This window comes from Poecilia formosa, unplaced genomic scaffold, assembly GCF_000485575.1.
Source record: "Poecilia formosa unplaced genomic scaffold, Poecilia_formosa-5.1.2 Scaffold2, whole genome shotgun sequence".
NCBI classification, from domain to species: Eukaryota; Metazoa; Chordata; class Actinopteri; order Cyprinodontiformes; family Poeciliidae; genus Poecilia; species Poecilia formosa.
In genome coordinates this window covers 3,994,414-4,020,585 of record NW_006799941.1, presented here as the reverse complement: position 1 = coordinate 4,020,585, position 26,172 = coordinate 3,994,414, and the positions used below count along the sequence as shown (strand labels likewise).

Sequence of the window (26,172 nt, the reverse complement as noted above, 5' to 3'; positions counted from 1 at the left end):
TGTGCCACTTTGTGGATTTTATTGGATTATGGTTTATGTATTAACACGTGTGACCCATTCCTGGAATGATTTAGGACTACTCAAAGTGCTCATTTTATCTCTCCTGACATTCCCTGCTAGGTAATCTAGGATATTTAATCTTCTACAGTAGACACCCACTATTATTTACACTGTATCAAGCTACATAAGCCCCAGATAGATTTGTTCCTGCTGGTTTCATTCTTTTATCCATATATATTCATTATGTTTTCTGTATTTTTCACTAAATAATGTTCTTTTTGGCTGGATTTTTCTCTTTGTTGTTATAAATGAAGGCTCCTGTTGGTTGTGTATTTAAAACATTTTGCCTGTAGACGTGTAATATAGTGGATTGAAGCTCAGATGTAGAGCGATATTCATAAAAGTCTCCTGACCTCAGCGAGAGGAATCTCAACCTCTTCCCAGGAATTTGGGAATGAGTGTATTTCTAAGAAGTCTTGTGGACTTTATCTATCCCTTCTGGATGTCACTGAGCAAATATTTTCTTTTGTGGTTCACAAAGGAAAAAGAACATTAACAAATGGGGACAATGTACTTACAACCTCCAAAAAATAAAAACATTTAGAAGAATGTGGCATGGTTGACTTTAAATGTGCTCCGTTTGATAAAATCTCAGATTTAATCCTGATTACACCAGCTTAATGTTACATGTCTGAGTGAGTACGGTTAGATTTGCTTGTGCTCACATGACAATGATGTCCAGAAGTGGGAGATAAGCAGAGCACCTCTGCACTTTAGGTTCAACCAGGATGTTTTTTGATTGTTTTTTCTGCTCTGAGCTCCCTGCATGTGGACAAACTTTCTTTTTACTCCTGAAAGTAGTTTCTAGAAAGTCAGCAGGCAGCAAAAACAGAGCTCATAAAACGCTCCTCCGTCTTAAATTGTCTTCCTGTCCGTGAAAATATTTAATGTGCTTTTCCTGGAAGACGGAAGGAATCTGGCTGCAGCAACCTAAATGTCAACATCTGCTGGGTTTATTGTCTAGCTGCTTGAATCGAGTTAAAACAGCAGGTAATAGTTACAGACTAATCATTTCAGACCTGAAGCAAAGGCCCCGGATCGCTTTTTGTTCTGCAATATACGCAGTTCTTCCAGGTTTGCAGGATGTTGTTACATATTATATCTTGATTTATGTTTATCCTCATGCTGTTCAAGTGGATCCTGATACAATTAATGATATCTGAAACCCATATTCTGAGAAAATTGGAATATTGCATGAGATAAATTAAAAATAGAGCCGTGCTACTGTACTGGAGACGTGCATCGACTTGATGGACATTGAGCAGGAAGAGACAACTTCCACAAGTTAGGGTGAGCAACAAAAGTTGCTTGTTTACAAGCATATTAATAGAAAGTTGAGTGAAAGGTAAAAGTGTAATCAAAAGAATGATGTACATGCAAAGCAGGTAACTGCAACTTTGTTATTGTGTGTGTAATAATAACCTTTATTTCTGTTAATTATGATTATTTTGCACTTGCAAGCAGTGAAAACATGACATTTAAAAGTAGAATATTGCAGCAAAACTAACTATTTTCAAGACAAATGTGGGATTGATGAAACACGTGTTTCATACCTGCTTCAAGGTTGAAGGTTGAAATCCAGTTTCTGAGAAACTTTAGTATTACGTAAGACAAATTAATAAACATAGGCGCGTTGTTGTAATGGAGACATGTGCTGACTTGATTCATATCCAGCAGACAAAGACGACTTCCACAAGGAAGGCTGAGCAACAAATGGGCCATAAAAGCTGCTTGTTTACAAGCATGTTAGAAATTTGAGTGGAAGGTAAAAGAGTGGTAAGAAAAAATGATGCACATGCAAAGGAGGTAACTGCAGACTTGTTCATTTGTGTGTAAGAATTCAACAAAAACACTGAATAATACTGAAAATATGTTTATTTTTGCAACTTTTTCACCAAGTAAAACACATTATATAAGTTAAATAAACACAGATGGATGTTTGAAAGCCTTTATTTCTGTTAACTATGATGGTTTTTCACTTTCAGGTGATGAAAATATGACATTTAAAATTAGAATATTATGTCAAACCATCAAAAAAATATATTTTTAATGAAGAAATGTGAGATTAATTATGCACATGTTTAATACCCGTTTGAATGTTGGAATCCATCCTCTGAGAAATTTGAGTATTACATAAGATATATTTAAAAATAGAGACATGTTACATTCCAGCCCAGACATGGAGACAAATGTCAACTTGATGGAAGTACGGCTGAGCAACAAGGGGTCATAAGAGGTGCTTGTTTTCAGGCACATTGTTAGAAAGTTGAGTGGAAGGTAAAAGTGTGGTAAGAAAAAAATTATGTACATGGAAAGGAGGTAACTGGAGACTTACTATGTATATAGTAATATAGAAACATTCAATAACTGAATAATACTGAAACACTAATTTATTTTACATAATGTGTCTAAAACACATTACATAATATGCTTATATAATGTGCTTTATGAAGTAAAACAAAGTTAAATACACACAGATGGATGACTGAAAGCCTTTATTTCTCTTAATCATGATTGTTTTTGACTTACAGACATTTAAAATTAGAATACTACATCAAACTATTAGAAAAAAAATCATTTTTAATACAGAAATGTGGGATTAGTGAGACACATGTTTGATATTTGTTCAAAGGTTGCTATTTTTAAAAGGCATTTGTAATCTGACAAACAGGTTTACCTGAATGCATATTCTAATTTATTGCATATGACTGCAAGTTTTACACATTTCAGTTGAAATGCTCAGTATTTTCCAGTGACGTTCAGATTAATTAAGATGCATTTTATTTTGTTTTAGAGCAGTGCTGCACAGTGATTTAAAAAACCTGAGTTTGATTCACTCTAAAGTAGATAAAAATGTATTTTATTATTCAACCTTTCTCTGAAACTCCACTATATTCACTGTAATTAAACTTTTTTAAGTTCCTACAGCAAGGTTATAAAGCTTTTGTTTTTCAAATATGATCTTGAAAACATTTTGTGTATTAAAATGAATCACCATGGATTATATCTGCATAAGATATCTCTTTTTAATCACCTTATAACCTAATTTTTTCCAACAATTTCAGTCTTGTGCAATGCACTCCATGCACAAAAAGCCTATTATGAGATATATTTAATAACTCATCACAATTTGCAACACTTTCCAAAGTTTCCTCCTCTTCTCTGTGCAACTTTCTGTCATTTTCCACTTTGCACCACCAGATGGTTGCCGGTTAAAACGTCACACAGAACCCAAGGCCGCGCTCGCTTGCTCTTGACTTGAATGCGTCTAACTTTTCTCGTGTAAACACCCTCCCTTTACCCAGAACTTACTGAGAACTGGGTGCTGTCGGGACTCACTGAATAACAGCTCTCCTCCCTCGGTGTTAAAAAAAACAAAACAAGGAAATTCTGAGAAAATTGGCCTGCAGAAATTCATCCTTTGTGAGTTAGGAGAGAAAAAAACTTAGTCATCCGCAGACGTTTAGTCAGAGGATTGGCTGGACTGAAATGCTTCAGCAGGCCTTTCAGCAGCAACACAAAGTGTTTGTTTATGATTTTCAGCTAATTGTTTCCTGATTTAATTCAGAGACTATGTCAAATATGTCTCTTTTTTTTCAACTCTGCTGAAAAAGTCCTGCAGGTTTTGGATGAAGTTTGGACATTTTTCCACTGGAGCTTTAACTATTATTCACAACAGGAACCAGATTTTATGTCTCACCATAAGGAGCAGATCAGTTGATGTCATTTTAAATAAATAGTTAATTTTCCAGACGTGTTGGAGGTTTTTAAACCACAATCATTACATCCATGCCTTATCTTTTAAAATTCTGTGATGGTAAAAACACTAATGGCATTCGTTAAGCTGTTGTAGCAACAGAATAAGAGATGTGTTTTTAGACAAAGTTTTAGACCTTTTGTTTCCAGAAATCCAGATTTTCTTCCAATCTGTTCAAGTCCTTCTAATTAATGTTTATTTTTTGCAGACTTTTTAAAGTTTTTTAAATTTGTTTTTAGTCTTTTTGACCCATCATAACTGTATCAAGCTGTGCACTGTAAAAACACAAAATCTCACCAAGCATTTTGTCTAGTTTAGTGAAGATATCTTAGTACACTTGAAATAAGACAAAACTAACTTATAATAAGTTTTTAGCAAGATACAGTAGTTTGTTTTAAGTAACTAAATCCCTAATGTTGATGGAAAAATGTTAGTTCCTCTGCCAGATTATTTAATTTAAAACAAGACGTTTTTTCTCCATGTTATTAGTGAAATAATCTGCCAATCTAACTACCACTTTTTCATTGATATTAAGAAATTATTGACTCTAAATATCTCCAAAATATATAAAAGTTACTTATAAGTTACTTTTGTCTTATTTCAAGTTTAATAAAAATTTGCACAAGAAACGAGACCAGAAATAATTTGTAAGATTTTGTGTTTTTGCTCATAAAAATGATCAAAGTGAGCAAATTATGGCATAAAAGAAGACGAAATATAAAGACTAAAAACTGTTCAGCAGATAATAAAGTGTCTGAAAGTTATTTTCAATCAGAAGCCGTGGAAGAATCTTTCCTTTTTCAGATGATTCACTGAAATGTATTTTAATAAACGTTCTTTGTTTGGTATATTTTCTTTAATAATTTAACCTTGTTTTAAACTTTTCATGGACTTTGTCTGTGACCTGTCTGTTGTTTTCATGATGCTGTTTCCTCTCCAAACAAACCTTCGCCGGACAGCTGGATTAAACTGAGATTAAATCACACATGTGGACTCTGTTTACAAGTTAAATGACCTCTGAAGAGAATTAGGTGACCTTTATTTTATTTAAAGATGTCAGAGAAAAGGAAGAGAGGTGTTTTGTCATTTTATTTTGTAAAACAAAAAGTTAAAAACAATTCCCTCCTTTCTTCCTAATCGCGACTTTTAGACCATTAGACTTTAAAAGCATCACTGCTACCAATAAACTCAGTAACTGTTTATGCTGCTATCTGTACAACTTCACTAATTGTAAATAGTTTGTCTTTTAATGCTCAAACATTAAAATTAGTAATTAACCTCATGATTTGTTTGGACAGGAATTCATAATTTTTATAACTATATATATTTATGTTGCAAATTTGCCCTACCTACAATATTCTTATTTTTTATTATATATTATATCTCTGTGTGAAATTATTTGCTGTGGTCGTGTTGTAAAATACCTATGAAATAAATTAGTATTTATATGTTGTAGCATTACAACGTGTGAAGATGTTGAAGGGAGAGAAATCCAATCATCTAATTTGAATCTAGGTTGTTGGAAATGCTGACATCACCGCTGGGCTCTTTATGCCTGGTCAAAGTTAAAAGGCTTAATAGACACATAAACAAACACAATAACATTTACTTCAAAATAGTCACTGGAAAGTAAATGTGTTAGGAAAAAAATTCCAAATTCTAAGAAAAACCATTTAAAGACCATTTTTAAAAGCCTATAGGCAAGTCTGGCTACTTGGAAGCAAAGCTTGCAGTCCTCTGTGCTGTCTTATTATTTACATTTGTTTAAACTTGTGATATTTAGGGTTTTATCTTATGCAGGGAACCATCAAGACTTGCAACCCTGACCTTTCTGCGCCATCATTTGTTTAATAATATCAGGCACTACAATGGAAAAAAAAACAGAAACTCTGCAAACGTCCTTCCATCCTTGAGGATCACTGCATCTAAACGCTTCAGGGTTTTTTTGTGTCATTCGTTGACAGACTGGGGAGTTTCTGCAAATCTCTGCTCCTTAAAGAAGTAGCCATAATACCAACAATCTGTGGATATCAGAGATTTAATATGACTCGATTTGTTTTTAAGGTAAATAAATGTGCTCTTTTCCAGCTTGCATGTTGAATTGTCCATTATTTCGGGGGGGAACTGTGACTCAGAGGGCAGACGGATCAACTTTCAGCAGAAGAGCACTGAACCTAAAGCTGCTGCTCTGCTCTCATTAGGTTTAATAATTTAAAAAGCATTTTTATTTTTAGAACATTAGTTAATATATTAAATTATTTAATATGTTGATATTCTCAAATGTTTTTTAAAGAACTGAAAAGGAAATTCTCAACTGTGCACATTTGAAACTACTATTGACCAATTGCACGTGACGTCACGCTCTCCAGAACTCCGCCCACTCCTCCATGACGTCAAAACAATCTGCACTGTCAAAAAAACAAGCAGCCGGTATCAATTTTTTTAAATTTTATTTTCATAGAGGTCATAGAGGTAGAGAGGTCATAGAGTGCTGTCCGACTGGCTGCACAAACAGACAAGAAAAGAAACCAAACTTGTAATTTTATTGCATAACTTTTAATGAGGAAAGATGGCGGCGATGGACAGCAGCGCCCGTTAATCTCAATAGCTGGTAGCCCTCGGTGTAACCATTGATTTTTTACGAGGTAAGAAGATTAACATTCATGTACTTTACAAGTAAATCTGATTAGAAAGATATAAAATATTGCTTTATGGAAAAGGTATGCGGCTAACATTAGTAACCATGACAGAGCAGCACTTCAGGAGGGATGAAGAACGGGCCGGTTTCTAAGCTAGCCGTTTCAAACTTATATTGTTAAGGAAGAATAATATCCAAATTAATTAACTTTGGAAAAAGTCTGGCTCTCTCTCTTCCACTGGATCCCAGGTCCTCTCGGCGGGCCACGTGTGGCCACAAGGAAAACAACAGCAATGCGTGTTGACGTCACAGAATTACAGAGTTTAATTCAATAGAAGACAATGTATAAACTTACACCAGAAACTGCAGAACAACGGAGACATACATTCATTTACCAAAGACATCTTTTGAGAGTTGCAAGAGCAAATCTGATTTGTTACTTCTGTGTAGAAAGTTTTATCTTCTTTTCTTTAATTTATTCAAATAAGGCGTATCTTTGCTCATCCAACCAGGAGCTATCTCTGACCCTCTCTCTGAAGCCAGAAACCCCTGCAGTGTTTACGGCCTTTCACAGATGAGTGTGAAAACTGGAACTTCTACTGTATTGTTTTCCCACACAGACAAAAGGCAGTTCAAACGATCCTAGCAAACCATCTGCTGTAACTACATAAATTAAAGGTCAATAGGCCAGAATACATTACTAATTTCAAAACCACAATTAGGCCATTTGAATCAAGACATGTTAAGTTTTAAAACTGGCTTATTTTAAATTTATTTTCTCAACAATACCAACCAGGTTTGTTACGTTCACAGACTAATAAACTCGACTGGAACAAGTAGAAGCCATGAACAAACTGACAAACACAATTTCAGTCGCTCTGTTCAATCCTCCCATCCCTCACTTTCGACGTCCATCATGGCGCCTCGAATGATTTAATGACGTAGTTGAAAAGGGTCAATATTGTCTTTGTGGTGTGAAAACAAAACAAAACATTTATTTGTACAGTTTTCACACATATTGACCAATCCTAGTATGTGTGGTCATCTTTGGGATCAAGTGTTCTTTTTTATGTTTTATTCTCATCTAACCAAAGGATAATCTTTCTTAAAAGCATTTTTATTGAGTTGAGAGATGATTCATAAACTACACTGCAAAAACACAAAATAACATCACATTATTTACAGTCAATACCAACTATTGGAAGTATTTGTTGTGCTATGTAATGAAAACTATGACAAAGCAAATTTTCAGCAACTGAACACTTTAAAGCTTTAATGGAAAACTAGAAAACTATTAAGAAAATTAGAGGAATATTTACAATTTGTATGCCCTTCATACCATTTTCACATTTTGTCATGTTAAAACTTTAATTTAGTTTGTTGGATTTTAAAAGACAAAATTTTACTAAGTATATTTGGTCTAGTTTCTGGCGCAAATATTTCAGTACTGGAAATAAGACAGAACTAGCGTACATGCATTGTTTTAGCAAAATGTAGAACACACATCTCAAATGGAAAACAATACCACAACAAAATATGGTGGTGGCAGCATCTTGATTTCTGTTACACGGCAAAAACACAAAATCTTACAAAGTACTGGTTACACTGGCAAATTATTTCACCTAACAAGTCATTTGTCAAATGTTGTAAGTAAAATAATCTGCTAGTGGAACTAGAACTTTTTCATCAATATTAAGTAAAACAAGTTTCTATTTCTTGCTGAAAAGTTACTTATAATTTAGTTGTTTTTTTTAATTTCAAGTGTACTAAGATATTTCCAGAAACTATACCAAAAATACTTGGTAATATTTTGTGTCTTTCTAGCGTTAACCTTCTTTAAATTCCAACAAACTGAGGTAAAGTTTGTGATTTTAGCACGATAAATTGTGAAAATAGTTTGAATGAATGTATGAAAACTTTTGCGATTTCCTCTTATTTTTTACAAAACCCGAAAATCTTACCAAGTATTTTTGGTCTAGTTTCTGCAAATATCTTAGTACACTTGAAATAAGACAAAACTAACTTACAAGTAAGTCAGTGCTTCCAGAATATTGCTAAAACAATTATTAGATCCACCGGCAGGTTATTTCCCTCAAAACAAGAAATTTTTCGCATGCTATAAATAAAATAATCTCCTAGTGAAGCTTATGCTTTTTCATCAATATTTAGTATTAAATTATTAATTTAAAATTTCTGCATTTTGCTGAAATATTAGTTTTGTTCATTTCAAATCCATTGATATATTTGTACAAGAAACTAGACCAAAACTATCTTTGCAAGATTTTATGTTTTTGCAAAAATAGTTTGAAAGGTGTGGAAAATTTTACACATTCCTCTTATTTTCTGAATAGTTTTCGCCTTCAGGTATTAAAGTTCTCAGTTGCTGAAATTCTGTTCATCACAGTTTTCACTGCAGAGCAAATACTTCCAATCGGCAGTGTGGACTGCAGGACTTCAGATGTGATTATGATAACTGCACAATCAGATGTGCAGGATGTGATGTTTCTTTGAAATGAAAACAAGGTTTCCTGGAAAACCTGTCTGGACTGAAAGGCAGGGTTATTGTTGTTCAGGGTCTTTTATTTGGCGTTGGATGTATCATCAGTCAGTATTCAAGATGAAAAAGGATTACTCATGCAGCCTCATGCCCTGTCAGATGCTCGCTTTCAAACTCTGTGTGGGCAGGCAGTCGCTCTTCTCTCGGGGTTCCAGGGTTGAATTCAGGCTTTCCAAGAAAACTATTAAATTTTTATGCGACAGACCACAGAACGGTTTTCAGAAGTTGTTCTGACCTCATGGAGTGCTTTCAATTGCAAAGTATTCTCTGCTTTTTCATTATTAGCCTTCAAATGTTGTTTTCATCTCCATGCAGGAGTTCGGAGAAAACCGCTGAATTCTCTGAACCTTTTAATGGGACCTGTAATTTATTTATTTAATTGTTTTTTTTTTTCTTTTGGCAGCTTGACATCAATAGGAACACTGCAAAAACAAAGACATCTTATCAACTATTTTGGTCTGGTTTCTAGTTCAAATATCTTACTATACTTGAAATAAGACAAAACTAACATGCAAGCAACGTATCGGCAAGATATAGAAACTTGATTTAAGTAAATAATTCTTTAATATTGATGAAAAACTACTAGGTACACTGGTAGATCATATTACTTAAAACAAGACATTTTTCCCATGTTAGAAGTCAAATAATCTGCCAGATGAACTAAAACTTTTCTAAAATCAACATTAAGGAATTATTGACTCTAAACAAGCTCCTATATCTTACTCAAAAGCTACTTATAAGTTAGTTTTGTCTTATTTTGAATGCACTAAGATATTTGGACAAGAAGCTACTGAAAATGGAGATTTTCTGTTTTTGCAGTGAAAGTGAATCCGTCTCATATTTCAGCTCTTTTTCAACTCGAATCATTAGAAGCTCATTTTGTTCTGCTTCCTGATAAGAGACTTTAACGTTGTTTTGTTCCAACATGATTTCTCAGACTGGACCATCATTTCCCTGAGCTGACTATAAATTAGCTGCTCAGTTAGCAGCCAAAACCAAATGATAAAATCTTCTTAGAAGGAGCGACCGCTTCATTCTGCAACATGACCAAGACACTGAATCACTCGCCTTTAAGCACATTAATCTTGAAATTAATGTGAGAGAGTTTAAAATGTGGCATTTGTGTGCTTTTAAAAATGATGAGTGAGAGGAAAATGTTTGCAGTGACCAGCGTTTTCATCAGGCCTCCAGACTTGTAGCAAGTTTCCTGTAGCAAGATGTAGCTACAGGAAACAATTTGCTATTTCATCACTTTTCTTAGCAGAAATAGTAAATCTCATTTAACGTTTCTGGTTTTTAAACTAAGTCCATTTATGTTTTATTAAAATGGAGTTCGGAGGGATTCTAGACGTGTAATAGGACCAGATTTTTTCAGTTTCACGATCAGTTTGACTTCATCTGTAACGCTCCAGCCCCTCAATTCTGTTAGATTTGAAAGATTTATCTTGATGCCTCCAAACATGCTTGATTTTATTGTGGCCAAATATTTAAATCTTTTTTTCTCAGAAAACTTTTCCCCAAGAAGCATTTTGCTTCTCCTCAAGGGGTTGGTATTATGCATCTTTATTGCACAATTCAATAGCTGTTGGTATAAAAATGCTGTATATATCAAACATGGCTTAAAAGAAATACAACACCTTGAAATTGGGCCTCTGTCTCTTTAAAAAGCTCCTGCTCTTTCCATCACTCCACCTTCAATGCAACAGTGCTCCTCTGTTATGCCGTTTAAAGCTGATATTAGGAGCGCTGGACTAAGTATGATAAGTTCAGCAGACTCACAGGTGTTCACTAATTGCTGCTGCCACTAGTCTGGAAGAGCTTCTTTAAGATACTCTTTGTTTTCATTATTATCTGCCTCTAGCTGGAAAAGAACAGTTCAAATTCATCAATAAAAGTTAAGAAGAAGCACAAACCTCTCACTGTCTGACTGCAGACAGTCAGACTGCTGGACTGCTTTAATTCCCCTTTAATTAAATGTCCAGACTCTAACATTAACAGGTCAACATACTGAGTGTTTAATAAACATGTTGGATACCTACAGACAATAAAAATGCTAAAATCTTAACAAAAAATACCCGACACCACTGTGTAAACAAAACAGTATTGTTCATTTCTCCTAAATGTCGATGCCAACATTGAATTTAACATTTTGCGAATAACAAATCCTCAGGAGCCGACTGTCTCGTGTGAGTGAGGATTTGTCTGTAAAACATTATCACAAAGACCAAAGGAAATTAAACAGCGCATCCCAAACAAATTTTGTTCTCCATATCTGGAGAAACAGGAAGGAAGGCCTGAAAATGCTAGAAGATACTCTCTATTTTCATTATGATTTGCCTCTAGCTGTCCTGAATGGCCTCTCCTGCACCCTTAATAAGACGCTTATGTCCCCGTTTTCCTGCTGGGCCTCGGGGCTTTGCAAAGGCCTGCTTGTGAGCGTACTGCTTAGGATGGACCTCGTCGTACAGAAATTCCTCCGTCAGCTCGTCTCCGTCGTCAATCTCCAACTGCACAACAACACCACAGAAAATTCATGATTCAGAAAGCAACTTTGACCTTCTATAATTCATTATAATCCACTACAAGTACATAACTTTGACATGAATAAATCATCGTCTGGTTGTATAAGTTTTAGCTCATCTGTCACCTGTTTATTTCTGGCAATGAGTTTAAATAAAGCCAGATGTTTAAGCCTCAAAATGCAGCTACTGCTATAAAGGTTCAGACAGAAAGGCTCATCACACTGCAAAACCCCCCAGAAAAATCAAAGTATTTTTTTCTAATGCAAATATCTTAGTACTCTTAAATATAGATAAAAGTAGCAAGTAGCATTTCAGTAAGACATACAAGCTTGTTTTAAATCAATACTTCATTAATATTGATTTTAAAAAATGTACTACTTTCACTTATAAGACATTTTCCCCATGTCTTAAGTGAAATAATTTTCTAGTGGAAATAGGAGTTGTTTTTTACGTCAAAATTTAAGAATTATTCACTTCAAACCAGCTCTGATATGAAAAGTTACTTGTCCGTTTTGTCTTATTTCCAGTGCACTGAGATATTTGCACTGTAAATATCTTGGTAAGATTTTGTGTTTCTGCTGTGTGTGTGGAAGAAACGTACACAGTGTGAGCCAAGTGATGAATCTGCATGTAAAAGTATGTTATCTAATGTTGTGGCCCATCCGCCCACCTCGCCGGTTTGTCCATCTGTTACCTTTTTGGCTATTTCCAAGCGGTAATCCCTCTCCACATCCTCCAGTAGTCGACTTTTGCAGCTGGAATACAGCATCCGCTCCTTAATGCTGCAGCTGTATCCTGGCATGGAGTATATGAAGACTGCAGAGAGCGGAGAGCATCGAAACAGTCAGAAATACACACAGCTGGAAGGAACTTATTATGTAAAATCCACCTTTTGGCATGTTTTTATTCTTCCATTTGGGTTTCTACTGCCTATAAAAATAGTTCAAGCTGTTAAAAAAAAAAACAAAAAAAAACACAGAGTTGTTTTCTGGTAAGAAGTTTGGAAAATTACCCGTTTCGAAAACCTCCTGATTGAGGCACATTTTATGGGCACTGCGCCGTTACCTAGCAACCCAAGTGGAGCCAAGCCCTGTTACCAAGCAACCAAAGCGGAACTCCAGCGCATTTGGTCAACTGATTTTACTGCTTCAATTAAAATTCAGTTCAAAAATACTTTATTGATCCCAAAGGGAAATTAAATATAAGTAAATTCAAATTAACTAATGAGACTAAAATCTCATTATCTAAGAATGATTTTTGAAAAATATATAATGTGCATGTGTTTTAAAGCCCACAGACCTATCATAACCTGTTCTAAAAATAATAGGTAACCTTTAAGTTTTGTATGTATTTTTTGTGCATTTAAGCTACACTTACTTAGAATAATAAATATGTAAATCAGATTGGCGGTAAACTATAAATGTGTTGCACAATGTCTGTGGGTTCTCATCTTTTAAATATCCAGAAATGTTAGAGCTCTGTGAAATTTGATTAAAACTAGATACCACTTTAACCTTTTTGTGTTTAATTTTTTAACTTTTAAATTAAAAATTACATATTAAGTGAGGAAACTGAGAAAGGTAATTTTCAATTGGGCAGAAAAAAAGTTGGAACAGTGGCCAAAAGCGAAACATGGATATAAAACATCAGAATAAACACATCTAACCACTATTCAGCTTCGGGCTCAAAAGGGCCAGGGTTAAAGCGCTTAAGGACAGAAGGGCGAATAAATATAACTAGTTTAAGCATCTAAATTGTATAATAGAGGTGAAGCGTTTAGAAATTCCAGAGAAAATTGAAAACTCATCCTGAATGACCAGAATCATTGACCTTTTGACCGTATGGAAGATTTCAATCAGAAATGTTTATGGGAGAGAAATGCGTTTAGGACTCATTCAGAAAGCCACCGCTGGATTGAAGGCTTCGTGTAAAGAGTGTGATGGCGTAGCGGAGTATTTCACCTCAGTGAAACCACAGCTAGTCCTAATTGATGTATGTACATTTTATATCAGCAGTGGCTTTAGAAAATGTTCACAACCTGTTACAATCACGCTTTTTGGGATGTAAAATGTATCTATTTTTTAATTTCCTAATGTGGCCCTTATAAGAACAAATCTTTTAAATCGAAATAACAGTAACAACCTACTTGGATAAGTATGCACACTCTTGAACTAACCACTTGTTAAAAGCGACTTGATTTGGAAATATTTGCCCCTCTCTGCTTTGCAAAGTTTCTCCAAATCTACCTGAATATGTTGTTTTAAGTCAGTAATTTCTTAACACTAATAAAAAAGTATTAAGTTTCACTGGCAGATTTTTTCCACTTAAAACATTTGAATAATGTCTTGTTATAAGTGGGAAAAAAATCTGGTAGTGGAAATAATACTTGGTACGATTTTGTGTTTTTGGAGAAAAATTAAAACTTTAGTCTCATCTGGAGAAAAATAGCTCCAGATCATGATGCTGCCACCACCATATTTAACTGTGGTGTTGCTTTCGGTTGGAAAGGTGCTGGTGTGGTTTCATCAGAACATAACACATTAAAATTTAAATAGAGCATTTAAAAATCTATAATAATTCATAAAATAACATTGAATTGATGAAATGGGTGAAGGTTGTTGCTGTTTGTTTTTTAATCTATCTTTTAAATTGTTTAAATGTTGTGTTTTAAAAATGTTAAAATTGTTTAGTCTGTTGATTTGAATTTTTATCTTTTAAGGTATTACATTATGTCTTTTTTCTATAATGTTTGTAAAAGTATAGTGTTATTATAATGCTACTATTCCACAGACTAATTGAAATCCTTGAAAAAATAAACATTCTCATGCAGGTTTTAACCAGATTAAGGGATTTTCTTTGGAAGAAAATAATTTTATCTTGCAACCCAGAAAAACACAAAAGAGTGTTGTCACGTCTTCAACACTCTGCAGCTTCTTCTTTTCATCTGTTTTGGAGAAACGCTCGGTTTTTGTAAAGTCACAGCCGTCCCATATTTTCCCCACTTATCGATAACGATCATCTCTGTGCCGCATTTAATGCTGTGGGTTTTCGTACAATGGAACCATTTTGATCTCCTCGCAGGCTTTGGCTTCGACTGAAGGAAGTAAATGCGTCTCGGAGCACAGCTGAACTTTATTTCCACTTAATCAGATTCTCCATAATTAATGGCAGGTGTGAACTCAGGAAGCCTGAATACTCTCATTGTATCAAAATATGTTTCAACCAAGAACAAGTTTAAGAGTCTGTGCACTTATGCTCTGCTGCTTTTATGACACATTTACAAATTAGTTTTTAGTTAAATTGCACAGGATATTTGTCATTCTGTGGAAAAAGTTTTTACTCGAGGGTTCGCTTTACTTTGGGCTCTAAAAGTAGACTGCTATTAAAATGTTATGTTTTCCTGATACCAGGAAAAGGTGGAACATGCACACAGCTTTAAACAAATAGTTTCGAATCCAGTGTTCAGGCTTCTTGATTTCATTCCTGCCCTCACTTGCAGAGAATCTGACTAAATGGAAATCAATTCTGGTTTTCCTAGTGGGATTTTCCTGGAAATTGCTGATTTGCATACTTTAGCTGAAGCCATCATTTGCAGAGAGGTTACTGAATGTCAAAAAGATCTCATTGCACAAATATATCAGTCAGCAGAAGGATACAAATAATTCAAAACACGCGGCAACCGTGACATTTCAGAGACTCGATGTTTCTCTGTAATTGATGAAAAGAGTGAAGCTGGCCAACAAGCCAGCAGAAGCTGCAAGGATCTGCTGGCCAGGATCGTCATGTGAAAACTGTCGTCTGCGTTTTCCACGTTTGTTGACGTAGGAGTGAAGCTGCACGACGGAAAGAAAACATCCGGACCCGGCCAACGTCCCCCAGAACCATCTGGGAGAACGAGCTGCTGTCTGATGAAAGCCGTGACTCCAGAAAGTGTCTGGAACCAAAACAACAGTACACAAGTGATACGTGGAGGTGGCAGCAGCATACTGCGGGATTACTTTACATCAGATTCTGTCAAGGAGAAGTCGGCTTTTACCCTAAACCTTCTGCTACACTGCAAAAACACAAAATATTACAAAGTGTTTGTGTTTAGTTTTTGGAGCAAACGTCTTAGTTTGCTTAAAATAAGACAAAATTAACTTACAAGCAACTTTTCAGTGAGATGTAGGAGCTTGTTCTGAGCCAATAATTCCTTAATATTAATGAAAAAGTACTACTTCTACTTTCAAATTATCTCACTTAAAAAATAGGAAAAATGTCTCGTTTTAAGTGAAATAATCTATCAATGTAACTAGAAGTTTTTCATCAATATTAAGGAATCATATACTTAAGTCAAGTTTCTAAATCTTACAAAGTACTAGCTACTTAGCAGATTATTTTACCTAAACCAAGACATTTTTCAAATGTTTTAAGTGAAATAATTTGGCAGTGAAACTAAAACTTTTACATCAATATTCAGTAAAAGAAGTTCCTGTGTCTTGCTGAAAAGTTACTTCTGAGTTAGTTTTGTCTTATTTCAAGTGTAATAAGATATTTGCAATAGAAACTAGGCCAGAAATACTTGGATTTTGTGTTATTGTAGTGGAAAAAGCTGGAAATGCCTTCATTCTTATTTAATTTTTGAGCATCACAGCAAACATAAATGCAAATGAACAAAACAAAGACATCAGAATGACCCTGCAAGACGTAAAAACCACATCTGTGGTCACTTGAAGAAGGCTGTGAGCCAGAGATGTTCTCTCAATCTGACAGATTTGAAGAGCTTTACTAAGGTAGATTAGGAATATATTACGAAGTCAAACTGTGGGATGCTGATGAACTTCTTACCCAAAAGAAAGCTGCAGTTTAAAGCTGTGCATACTTGTGTAAACACATTAATAACAGCTTTTTTGTTGTTGTTACACAAGATACATGTTACATTAAACATAGAAAAGCTTTTGAATTACCTTACTTTTTCTTTAAATGAAAGAATGTTGCATGTGAAAGGGGTGTGCACCGTTTCAGATCCACAGTGTGGAGTCACAACCGTTTTTTTCTCACTTAAATATTTGAAACGCAGCAAACTAAGCTTATACTTTAAAAATTAATGAGTTAACTCAACATTTCTTCACGTTGTCGCAAAGTGATGAGGGGAAAATAACTCAAACCGAGTTCATGCAAATGTTGAGATGGAGCACAACAGCAAAAACAGGATTATTACGGTACAGTGATCAGGAGCGTACCAACGGATTCCAGGTAATCTCCTTCATGGGAGTGCTTGTAAAGGAAGAAGTGGTATCTGGGAGTGTCTTTGGGAACCCGGCGGGGTAAATCACGAATTTCTGTGGGGTTGGCGTGGACCAGCTCTATCGTCTCCTTTTCCACATCCAGCCTCTGAAAACACCAGAGTAAACAACAGGAAGCTAAGTGGCTCTTTGATTGTTGGTTCAGAGCTGCGGCTCTTCCTGCTCACCAGCTGCACATAGTTGATGCGCCTCTGGGCCAGCAGGTGTAGGCTTCTTTTGGCTGACTCCTGCAGAGGAAAAGCGAGGCCCTGAAGTGTCTGGTGTTTGCTCTCCACGCTGATTTCTGTCTTCACCTGCAGGGGGCAGCACAGCATCGACAGGATATGTGAAATGCCTTTCTATTTCCCAATATTCAGAGCCAATAAAGCTGGGGGTGTCCAAAGTGTGGTAAGGGGGCCATTTGCGGCCCCTGAAAGATAAAAATTTGGGCCTTCAGTATTTGATATAGGTTGATATTTTCTATCTTTAATTAGGGCAAAATTATCACAAATAAAATCTTGGTTATAACACAAATGTTTTGCTTTGCTAAATACACTAAGCATTTTCATAGAAAGAGTGACCTAAATCCTGATTTTATTCATCAAAATTGATTAATCTGTGATCTATAATTTACAATTGATGCCTAGAAAATTAGCAAAATACTTTTAATAAGGCAAATCTGCAGAACCATTTTTAAGTTTTGGATTTTGAATAATTTACAAATCATTTTCTAGCAGCAAATCCACTACTTTATTTGTTTAATTCAAGTATTGCATGTTCAGTTTATTGTTGAGTGAGTAAAAATATATATATTTTTATCCCGTGAGGCCATTTTGGCCCATGTGACAAAAAGTTTGGACACCCTGCACTAAAGCATAGAAATATAGTAACAATTAATGAACATACCTGTTTTACCCAGCCCTGGAAAGGAAATCATAACAAAGAATTACCTTTCAAGTAAAACTGTAGATATAAAATTATGTGAAAAAGAATGTGCCTCCTTAAGCATTTGTAATGTTTTTGTTTAACTTAAATGTGTCAGATCAACTTTAATATCAGAAAAACATGCTGAATAAGTACAAAAAATTTTTAATCCTGGCATGTTCTCAGGGTACTCCGGCTTCCTCCCACAATCCAAAAACATGATTTGGTTTCTCTAAATTACCTTTAGGTGTTGGTGTGTTCATGGTTGTTTCTCCAGTGTGTTTCTCTGTGTTTTGTATGTGTAATACCAGAATATCGTTTTTAAATGGAGATTTAATTTATTAAGCGATTCAAGCCGACCTGGTCCTATGTGAAAATATATTTCCATCCCTTAAAACATAAATGAACTGTGGGAAACCATGTTTGCGCTTTTTAATAAACTAGCCATTTCCAGGCCTAATTACAGTCTGACCTTTAGATTCAAGAAATCACATTAAAACCTGGCTGAAAACCATCTCTGTGTGATGATCTGAAACTATTAATTGTGACAAAATAAACCAAATAAAAATAGAATAAATGTCTTTTCACAGCTGTATAATACTACATAAGGAGTCCAGTGCAGGCAGTAAAAAAGGGAGGCTGGTCATACACAAAGCTATGTGCAGGGATGACGGCACCACAGCAGACAGGCTGACCTCTCACCTCTGTGATTTTGATCCTCTGCAGCTCCTGCTCAGCTAGCGTGAGCGGAGCCGGACCCGAGCAGGACGACACGTAATGCTGGTAACCCTGCAAGCAGACGTCCTCCTGCAGCAGCAATAGAAGAAAGAGATCGCCATAAAAACGCAGACACATTGTGAAAGCGGCGGCAAATTTAAAAGGTTTTTCACCTCCGTGGTGCCAAATAACTCGTACTTCACGTGGCCGCCGCCAAACTCTTTCTTCACTGTGGCTCGAGTGGCGGCGTACAACATCTTCTGCTTCACCTTCAAACAGCAGACATGAATTCATTGAGCCAAATCCTTCCTTCATGCAGGTCACAGCGGTCAATTTGTACATTTTCTTTAACTCTTTCTTTAAACAATTAAAGCTGCAGGATGTAACTTTTATAAAGTTTTACATATTTGTTAAAAGTGTCATTTTGTCATGACACCATAATATAAGGCAGATAATCTGTGAAAACATGTTAGCTCCTCAGCCTTGTGCTATGTGGAGAAATATACAACTCTGTCAGAAATAACCAATCACAGCAAGAAGGAAGGTCTTAGCGCTGTCAATCATTCTCATGTATGTGCTGCTCACATCCTCTGCCTTGCTCTTAGCTAAGCTACAGCTGGTTCACCACACCAGAGCCGGCCATGAATGCTAAAGCTAGTTCGTATGGCCACTGATAACATATTTTCCTGCAACAGTAAGTTGTTTCTCTGCCATTAACATTTTAGCAGCTCATACACAAGTTTGATTGACAACACTAAGATGCTCCTCCTGTTTTGAAGCAGAATAAGAGCATTTCATCGGACAGCAATAGTAGCATTAGTAGATCAAGAAGGAGCTAGATTTCTTTCGCAGATTGCTTGTCTCATATTAAACTGTCATGACATGATGATGATTTTAACGATGAATATGTTAAAAACCTTGTTTTTAAAGTTACATACTACAGCTTTAGCAGTTTTGATGGTGTATTCAGTCTTGTTCTGCAGTGCATTTACACACTGCAAGCTAGATTTTTATGAAGCCTGCATCTTCCTCTCTAAGTGGCCTTTCAGCCTATGTTGATTCAGAACATGTTTCAATGAGAATAATGACACTGTTTGACCAACTTTGGCGTTGTTAACATCTTGTTTTGCATTTGTGTTGGAATTGTGATTTATATTTCACACTAACACGCGTTCATCTCTAAGTGCCAGAACCCGTCTCCTTTCTAAACACGATGATGGCTGGACGTTCCCACACTGCTTACACTTCTGTAAACACCATGCGATTGTTTGAACAAATCAACATGGCAACTTCAGATATCTGGGAATTGTTCCCAAAGCTGATCCAGAATTGCTCCACATCTCTCTTCCTGATATCTCGACTTATTTATTTTTTATTTAATTTGAAGAGAGCAACAAAAAAAATCTTAAAAGTTATGTTTCTCGTTATTCTGGCATTTAGCAAACATAGTTTTGGTGATCTCACAAGAAATGTAGCTTGATTTTTATATAATAATGTAAATATCTGTTTCAACTGGTTACAAAACTAAACATGCACAAAGCTTTTAGCAAAGCATAAAAATGTGATTACTCCAGCTGAATTTAAATTAAAATAAAACAGAGTTAATATAGAGTTTCAGATTAAATTTTTGAGGCTGCTGTGTCTCCATAAAGTTTTAGCAACATGTTTTTCTTTTCTCTTACTGGAGACTGGTCAGGAGACCAGGAGATGAAAATCCACTCATAGCCCAAAGCATTCTGGGAGTCGAGGCGGTACAGGACGTAGCAGGGCTCCTGGTCATCCAGCAGAGGAAGCAGGAAGTGGTCATAGTCCTGGTCCCAGTGTTGCTGTGGCTCCCTGTAGGCTCCCAGCACCAGCTGCTCTGAAAATCAGACCAGCACTCATCACATACCAGAGCCTCTCTAGTGCAACACGTACACCTGCCACATCTAGATTTCACATCAGCAATAAACGTGTTTAAAAATGTGTTTCCTTTACAACTGAATCTAATTAAGTAATTAGAGGAATAATTTTAGGAAGAAAATAGAAAAACAGACAAACTATTAAAACTTAATACTCAAAATGTTTTTGTTTTAAAGCAAATAAAATGCTTCATACTTAATACATTTCTATGCAAGATATAATCTATTTTTGATGTTTTGAGACTAATAAAAAATTCTCAATTATTTTTCAAATTTTGTATTTATTTATTTATTTTGCATCTCAAACCCTTGAGAACAGGGGTGTTCAAAATGTGATCCAGGGGCCACAAGTGGCTCTTTAGAACTCAGACAATGGCCCTCAAAAACTTTACCTAAAAATATTTTTAAGATATAATAACAAATGCAGGTTTTAACAGTTTCTGAGCTTTTTCATGAAATAATTTGAGTTCTGCAACAGAATTACACAAAAATTACAAATATTTATTTGGATCCGTTTTTCTTGTAATCATATTGGAAACTAGAGGCTTTTTTTTTAAGTCTCCACAAATATTAACATTCCATAGAATAAAGTTTCACCATGTTCTTTATCTTAAAAGGTAAAAAATTGTGATAAAACCATGGCTCTGTTGTTTGTCACCACAGCAAATTTTGCTGGACAATAAATTGTTCCAGTAATTATTGATAAATGACAATAAACTGTGTTTCAGTGGAATAAGGACTAAAAAACTGTTTCCACCCAACAGATGTTGTCTACAAGAACTAATTAATCCAAACCCTGATCATCATCTTCTTAACATCCTGGTTGTTTCTGTGCACTTCTACTATATTTTCTTTTCATAATTAAATATACTTATTTGCACTGCCTTCGAGCGTTGCTATTTTTTAAATTTTGTTGCTTTCTTGCTCAATTACAAATTAATAACTCTAATATTGTTATTTTGAGACAATCTTCAAGTAATTTAATGATACCAACATAATAATCAAGTTTGCCCTCTCAAAGACCAATAAACTTTAAATAAAAATAAAAAAAAAACACACCAAACACTGAGGCTGGAAGATATTTTAAATGTCTAAAATAGTAAATAAAACAGGAATAAAAACCAAAACCAATAGTAAACTGGATTATAATGTAATCAAAATGGAAATTATGGAGCTCATTTTAATTTATCATGGGATTAATTGGTTAACTGCTTATTGTGACAGGCTTTGTACTTTTTTTGGAAGATCATGTGACACGACCTTTATTTGAGGGCCAAAATGGTTGCCAACCCCTAATCTAGAAGATTAGGTAAATTCCCCTAAAATGAACTGCTTGACTGTCCTGGAAAGTTATATAAAAAAGCTAAATTAAAAACAGATTAAACCAACATAACCATGTATTTGTTCCCCAGATATCGACTGCACAGCCTTCCTGAGTATAATCTGACAACCTTGGCTGCTATGATGAAAGAAAATAAGATTAGGTTTGGAGTTAAAAATGCAGCTGGGTTTTTTTGTGTGAAACACAAACAGAAACCTGGAGTCTGGTGTCCTTTGTTGGGTACACGGGGGTTTTCCCCTTCGACTCTCTTGGGGCAAGTTTCTATTCTGAGCTGCAACACATTCCAGCTCTGCATGCACATACTTTCCATCAGCCATTCTCTGCAGTCTTTATGCATCTAAACAAGTATGAACCTAACTACTGACTGAGAGATGTTTCTCTGTCTGCTCGGTGAATATGAACCTCAGGGTGATGCAATCAGATGCAGAGATCTTGTTTTACCTTTGACACTGGAATAGGCAGAGCGCGTCACGTGTTGGTTCAAATAGCCGAGCGGCGACCCGAGAGAGCAAAGTGCATTGGGGTAGATTTAGGCTGATCATCCGGGTGAAGGGTTCTGTTTTCAGTACTGGTACCGCCCAACTTTAATATTTATGTTTGAATCATTCGGGGAAACTCCTGAAGCATCATCTGTGCTTCAAAATGTTATATTTAGTGCCACCTGAACTGGAAACTAAATATCAGGATGCAGCCTAAACAGCATTCATTTGACCAGATATTCCCAGTGGCGCCCCCAAGAGGAGGACACGAGGGGGCAATGGCCCCTTCTTGAAAAATGTTGACCTCCTCTCCCCCCAGAGAATCATGAAGACAAAAATGTAAAACCCACTAAATAAATAAATACAAAATAAATAAAATTCAATATTTTTTTTCAATTTTAAAATTATTGTCATTGTTAATATTATCTGTAGATTTTCTTGTTTCGAGTTAGTCTGTAACCATTTTGTCTATGTAATATAATTTATTTGTTGGCTCTTTAGCCCAATACATTGAACTGGTACATGAATATTATAATATGGTTTTAATTACAAAGTGAATCAGTAAGTAATGTATGCACGTTTTCTCTGTCCTACTGATGGCGCCCCTGGATATTCCCCCACTTCACTCATTTTTATTGTGTCATTATCAAAGTGTTCATGACATCACTGTTAAAATGTCTCAACTCTTTCCCCCTCATACTTTTCACGTTAAAACTACAAACCACGATGTATCTTACTGAGATTTTATGAGGGACAAACACAAATTGGTACATAACTGTGAAGTTAAAAGAAGACGAGATAGCCTGCTGTACTCAAATATTTCTAAATGAAATCCAGTAAATTTCATTTAGAAGTCACATTTATAGTAAAGAAATGTACATATTTATGTATTTTAATCTGGTATAATTTCAGAGAGCATCAGTGAACAAACAGCATCATGAACACAAGGGAACATACTGGAAATGTCAGGGAGGAAAATCTGAATGCCTTTCAAGCGGGATTAGGAATAAATATCTTAAACTTTAAAGATCTCAGAAAGTAGATTAATCAATTAAAATTTAGAGAGTTTTTCACAACTGCAAATTGACCAACAAATAGTAAATTCTTTTAAAAATCACAAACTTCTTAAGGTACATGTTTATTAAAAATTATAAGTTGAGGTTTTTCAACAGGTCATATAACATTTGTGTGTCTAAGTTTTATGGAGCTTAACTGAGGGCAAAATGGCTCTCTGGATTGTAAAAGTTACAGCCCTTTGGTCTAGTGAAAGTCTAGGTCATAATCCTACTGAAAATCTGTGAAAGTCCCTTCATGCTCTCCATCCAATCTGTCTGAGCTGTTTCACAAAGATTGGGTGAAAATGTCTCTAGATGTGCAGCTCTAGAAGCTTTTACAAAGTACTGATTTAGAAGACCGAGCACAAATTCACACAAATGGAAGTTTTTAATTCATAAAAGTCCTTCTACTTTCTTAGTCTATCACATAAAATCCCAACAGAATACATTTTATTGGGGGTGTGAATATTTTTGCGAAGGACTGTATGTATGATAAGTATCAGATTAAAGCACCAGCCCTTCTCTGTCACTACGCTGTCTGACATCAACCCTAAAAATATGTGACCAAATACTTCAAGTGATCTCTTCTGTTCACAAAGATAGCCCCAAAAACTTCCCACATTGCATCTGACATGAATCATATTACAGCGTGACATTGGTTCCACACAAAAACATGATGTAAACACCTCGGCAATAAACAGTTGCCTAGAAAGTTATTGCTTCATCCAGCTTTTCTTCTTACAGGCTGCCTTGCTTTCAGACGACAGCTGCTCTGGTTTTCATTTTCCTGAGGACATGACTAGCTTTTCCCCTACTTTCTTTTTTTTTTTTCTCCGCTTTGTCATTGCTGTGAATACCAGGGAACTTAAATGCTCTCAACACATGCTCTGTTGCTCGAGAGAAGTCAGCCATGAAAACTGAAAATAGTTTGGAGTTGGTTTCATTTGAATCAGAGAGAATCAGCTGTTTTCTAAGATATTTAAAAAGGTCATTTTCAGAGTTAGCTCACACTCAATTACATTTACTTGAGTGACTTTTTGGGAAAAAATTACTTTTACAAGTATTTTTTGCCACTTTTTAGTTTAACTTGGTTAACTTAAGTATTGTTGCTCGCTCTTAAATTAAATTTCGGAAGTCACCAGACATGTAGTTTTTGTTAGTTTCATAAGATTTACACTGAAATGAATTATTATTTATTATTATTCCTGAATATTTAAATTTTGGTCTTTAAAATACTGAAATTTTCACATAACTTTATATTTTGGTACATCTGATGATGCAATTTTTAAATATTAAATAATTGATGTTTTAATCAGTTAGTCATTAATTGATATCCTTTTAACCAAATAATTTTTTACTCGAGTAATTTCTTGTCAGCTACTTTTTACTTCTACTTGAGTAAAAATACATTGAAGTATAGTCAATATATAATGTCTACATTTCTTCGGTAATCTACCCCCCTATGGTCATTTTACCAGATTTTATTGAGAAGTAAAATTATTTCCAAGATTTGCAATTATCTTCAATGTAAAAAAGTAAATCAAGCTACATTTATAATCAGATTTTAACAATTCCACTAAAAATAGAGGAATATCAAAACTGTACAAATATTTGTTCTGTGAAGTACTGATTTATTTTTGTGAACTTAAAACTTATCAAAGTTTTTGTATAAACTCTGGCTGTCCTTGAAGGTTTATTTAAGTCAAGGTTCAAATAATCTGTGCAGAGGACCAGCTTGTCCACTGCGAGGTATCCGATGTCAGCAGGTCAAATTGAAGACTTTTTAAGGCCAGCTTGAATTAAATTTCAAACAGAAAAAAACTATAAATACAGGGGATTATCGAGTACAGTCAAGCGACAGCCAGATGGTGATACTTTTGCACTTAACCGTTATAGACGTAAGCTAGCTAGGCTATATTAGCAGCTAGTTACCAACCGCCGCCATAGAACGCACCGAAGATGGCTGCGCGCGCAACTTTTGTCACAGAAAAGTTCCAACTGCCTATCAGATGACACAACTTAAGGCCGGTGTTTGGCACATTTTCTGTTTGTCACGTCCATTTAAGGGTTTTTAAGGCTGCGTGGCACCCTGCACTGGGTCACTCACCGTCCTGGATGCAGACTTTGATGAGGCGCGCCGCTCCGCCTCTTGCCCTGGCCAGGAACTGCCGCAGCTCCGGCGTCACCACCAACGCGAGAAACATGGCGGGTAAAGTTGGGTCTTTCTCCCGCCGGGGGTAACAAGGCGCGGGGGTGTTCAAGAAGGGAGGCGAGGATGGCTTAAGACGAAGCAGAACCAGGAACTCCACCGAACCAAAACAATCAGTCCAAATTAGGATGAAGTATGAAGAGTCGTTCTTCTTTTGATGCAAGACTGCAGAGCGTGTCTGTGTGTCTGGACTCAAAGTGTGACGGAATGAGAAGGGACACTGCTCAAGTAACTGGGACAGTGTCATGTGGACAGAGGTGGAACCTGATCACCTCTACCAAATTTAGCTCCATCTCTGACTGTCCAGGCAGGGGTGCTGGACTGTGAAGAGACAGAGACCCAAAACTGTGGTGATGTAAACCCAAAGGCCAGCCAATATTTAATAAAGAGTGACCAGTCTGGGTTGAGGACGGTGATAAATACCGGCTTTTCTATTATATTTAGTGTTTGATGAGTTAATGTAACCAAAGTGACTTCAAGGAAGCTATCCCTGACTTATTTAACTCAAATATTTCCACATGGGATGATTCTGATGGTCAACAGATTGTGTAAGATGTTTATGCTCCAATAAAATCAGGTCATACTGGGTTTCAACATAACTATAGCTCTAACCTTACAAAGAAAACACATTTAAGCCACACTTTAAATTAAATTCAATCCTATTAATAAATCTTAACTTATAATTTGAATCTAAAAAATTTATTTCCTTCCCAGATGCTTTAAAAAACATGGAACTGTTATTTTAAT

General features: G+C 35.6%; 1 protein-coding gene and 1 long non-coding RNA gene across 3 annotated transcripts; one reads left to right on the top strand and one right to left on the bottom strand.

Moving 5' to 3' along the window:
• The first annotated feature begins 6,301 nt into the window (after nt 1-6,301).
• On the top strand, nt 6,302-16,116 carry LOC107836075 (uncharacterized). The gene is made up of 2 exons (XR_001661921.1): nt 6,302-6,462; nt 15,360-16,116. It is a non-coding gene; the product is annotated as an uncharacterized LOC107836075 (long non-coding RNA).
• twf2 (twinfilin actin binding protein 2) lies at nt 10,902-25,783 on the bottom strand. Of its 2 annotated transcripts, XM_007550293.2 has the most exons (9): nt 25,324-25,783; nt 20,122-20,300; nt 18,613-18,708; nt 18,425-18,529; nt 17,705-17,719; nt 16,987-17,112; nt 16,757-16,907; nt 12,229-12,350; nt 10,902-11,519 (listed from the first exon to the last, which is right to left on the bottom strand). In XM_007550293.2, exons 1-9 carry the CDS (start codon nt 25,670-25,672, stop codon nt 11,352-11,354), a joined length of 1,311 nt encoding a protein of 436 aa, XP_007550355.1. In that variant the 5' UTR covers nt 25,673-25,783; the 3' UTR covers nt 10,902-11,351. The 2 variants fall into 2 exon arrangements, with proteins under 2 accessions (XP_007550355.1, XP_007550363.1); XM_007550301.2 differs by lacking the exon at nt 17,705-17,719.
• Between the last annotated feature and the right edge of the window lie 389 nt (nt 25,784-26,172).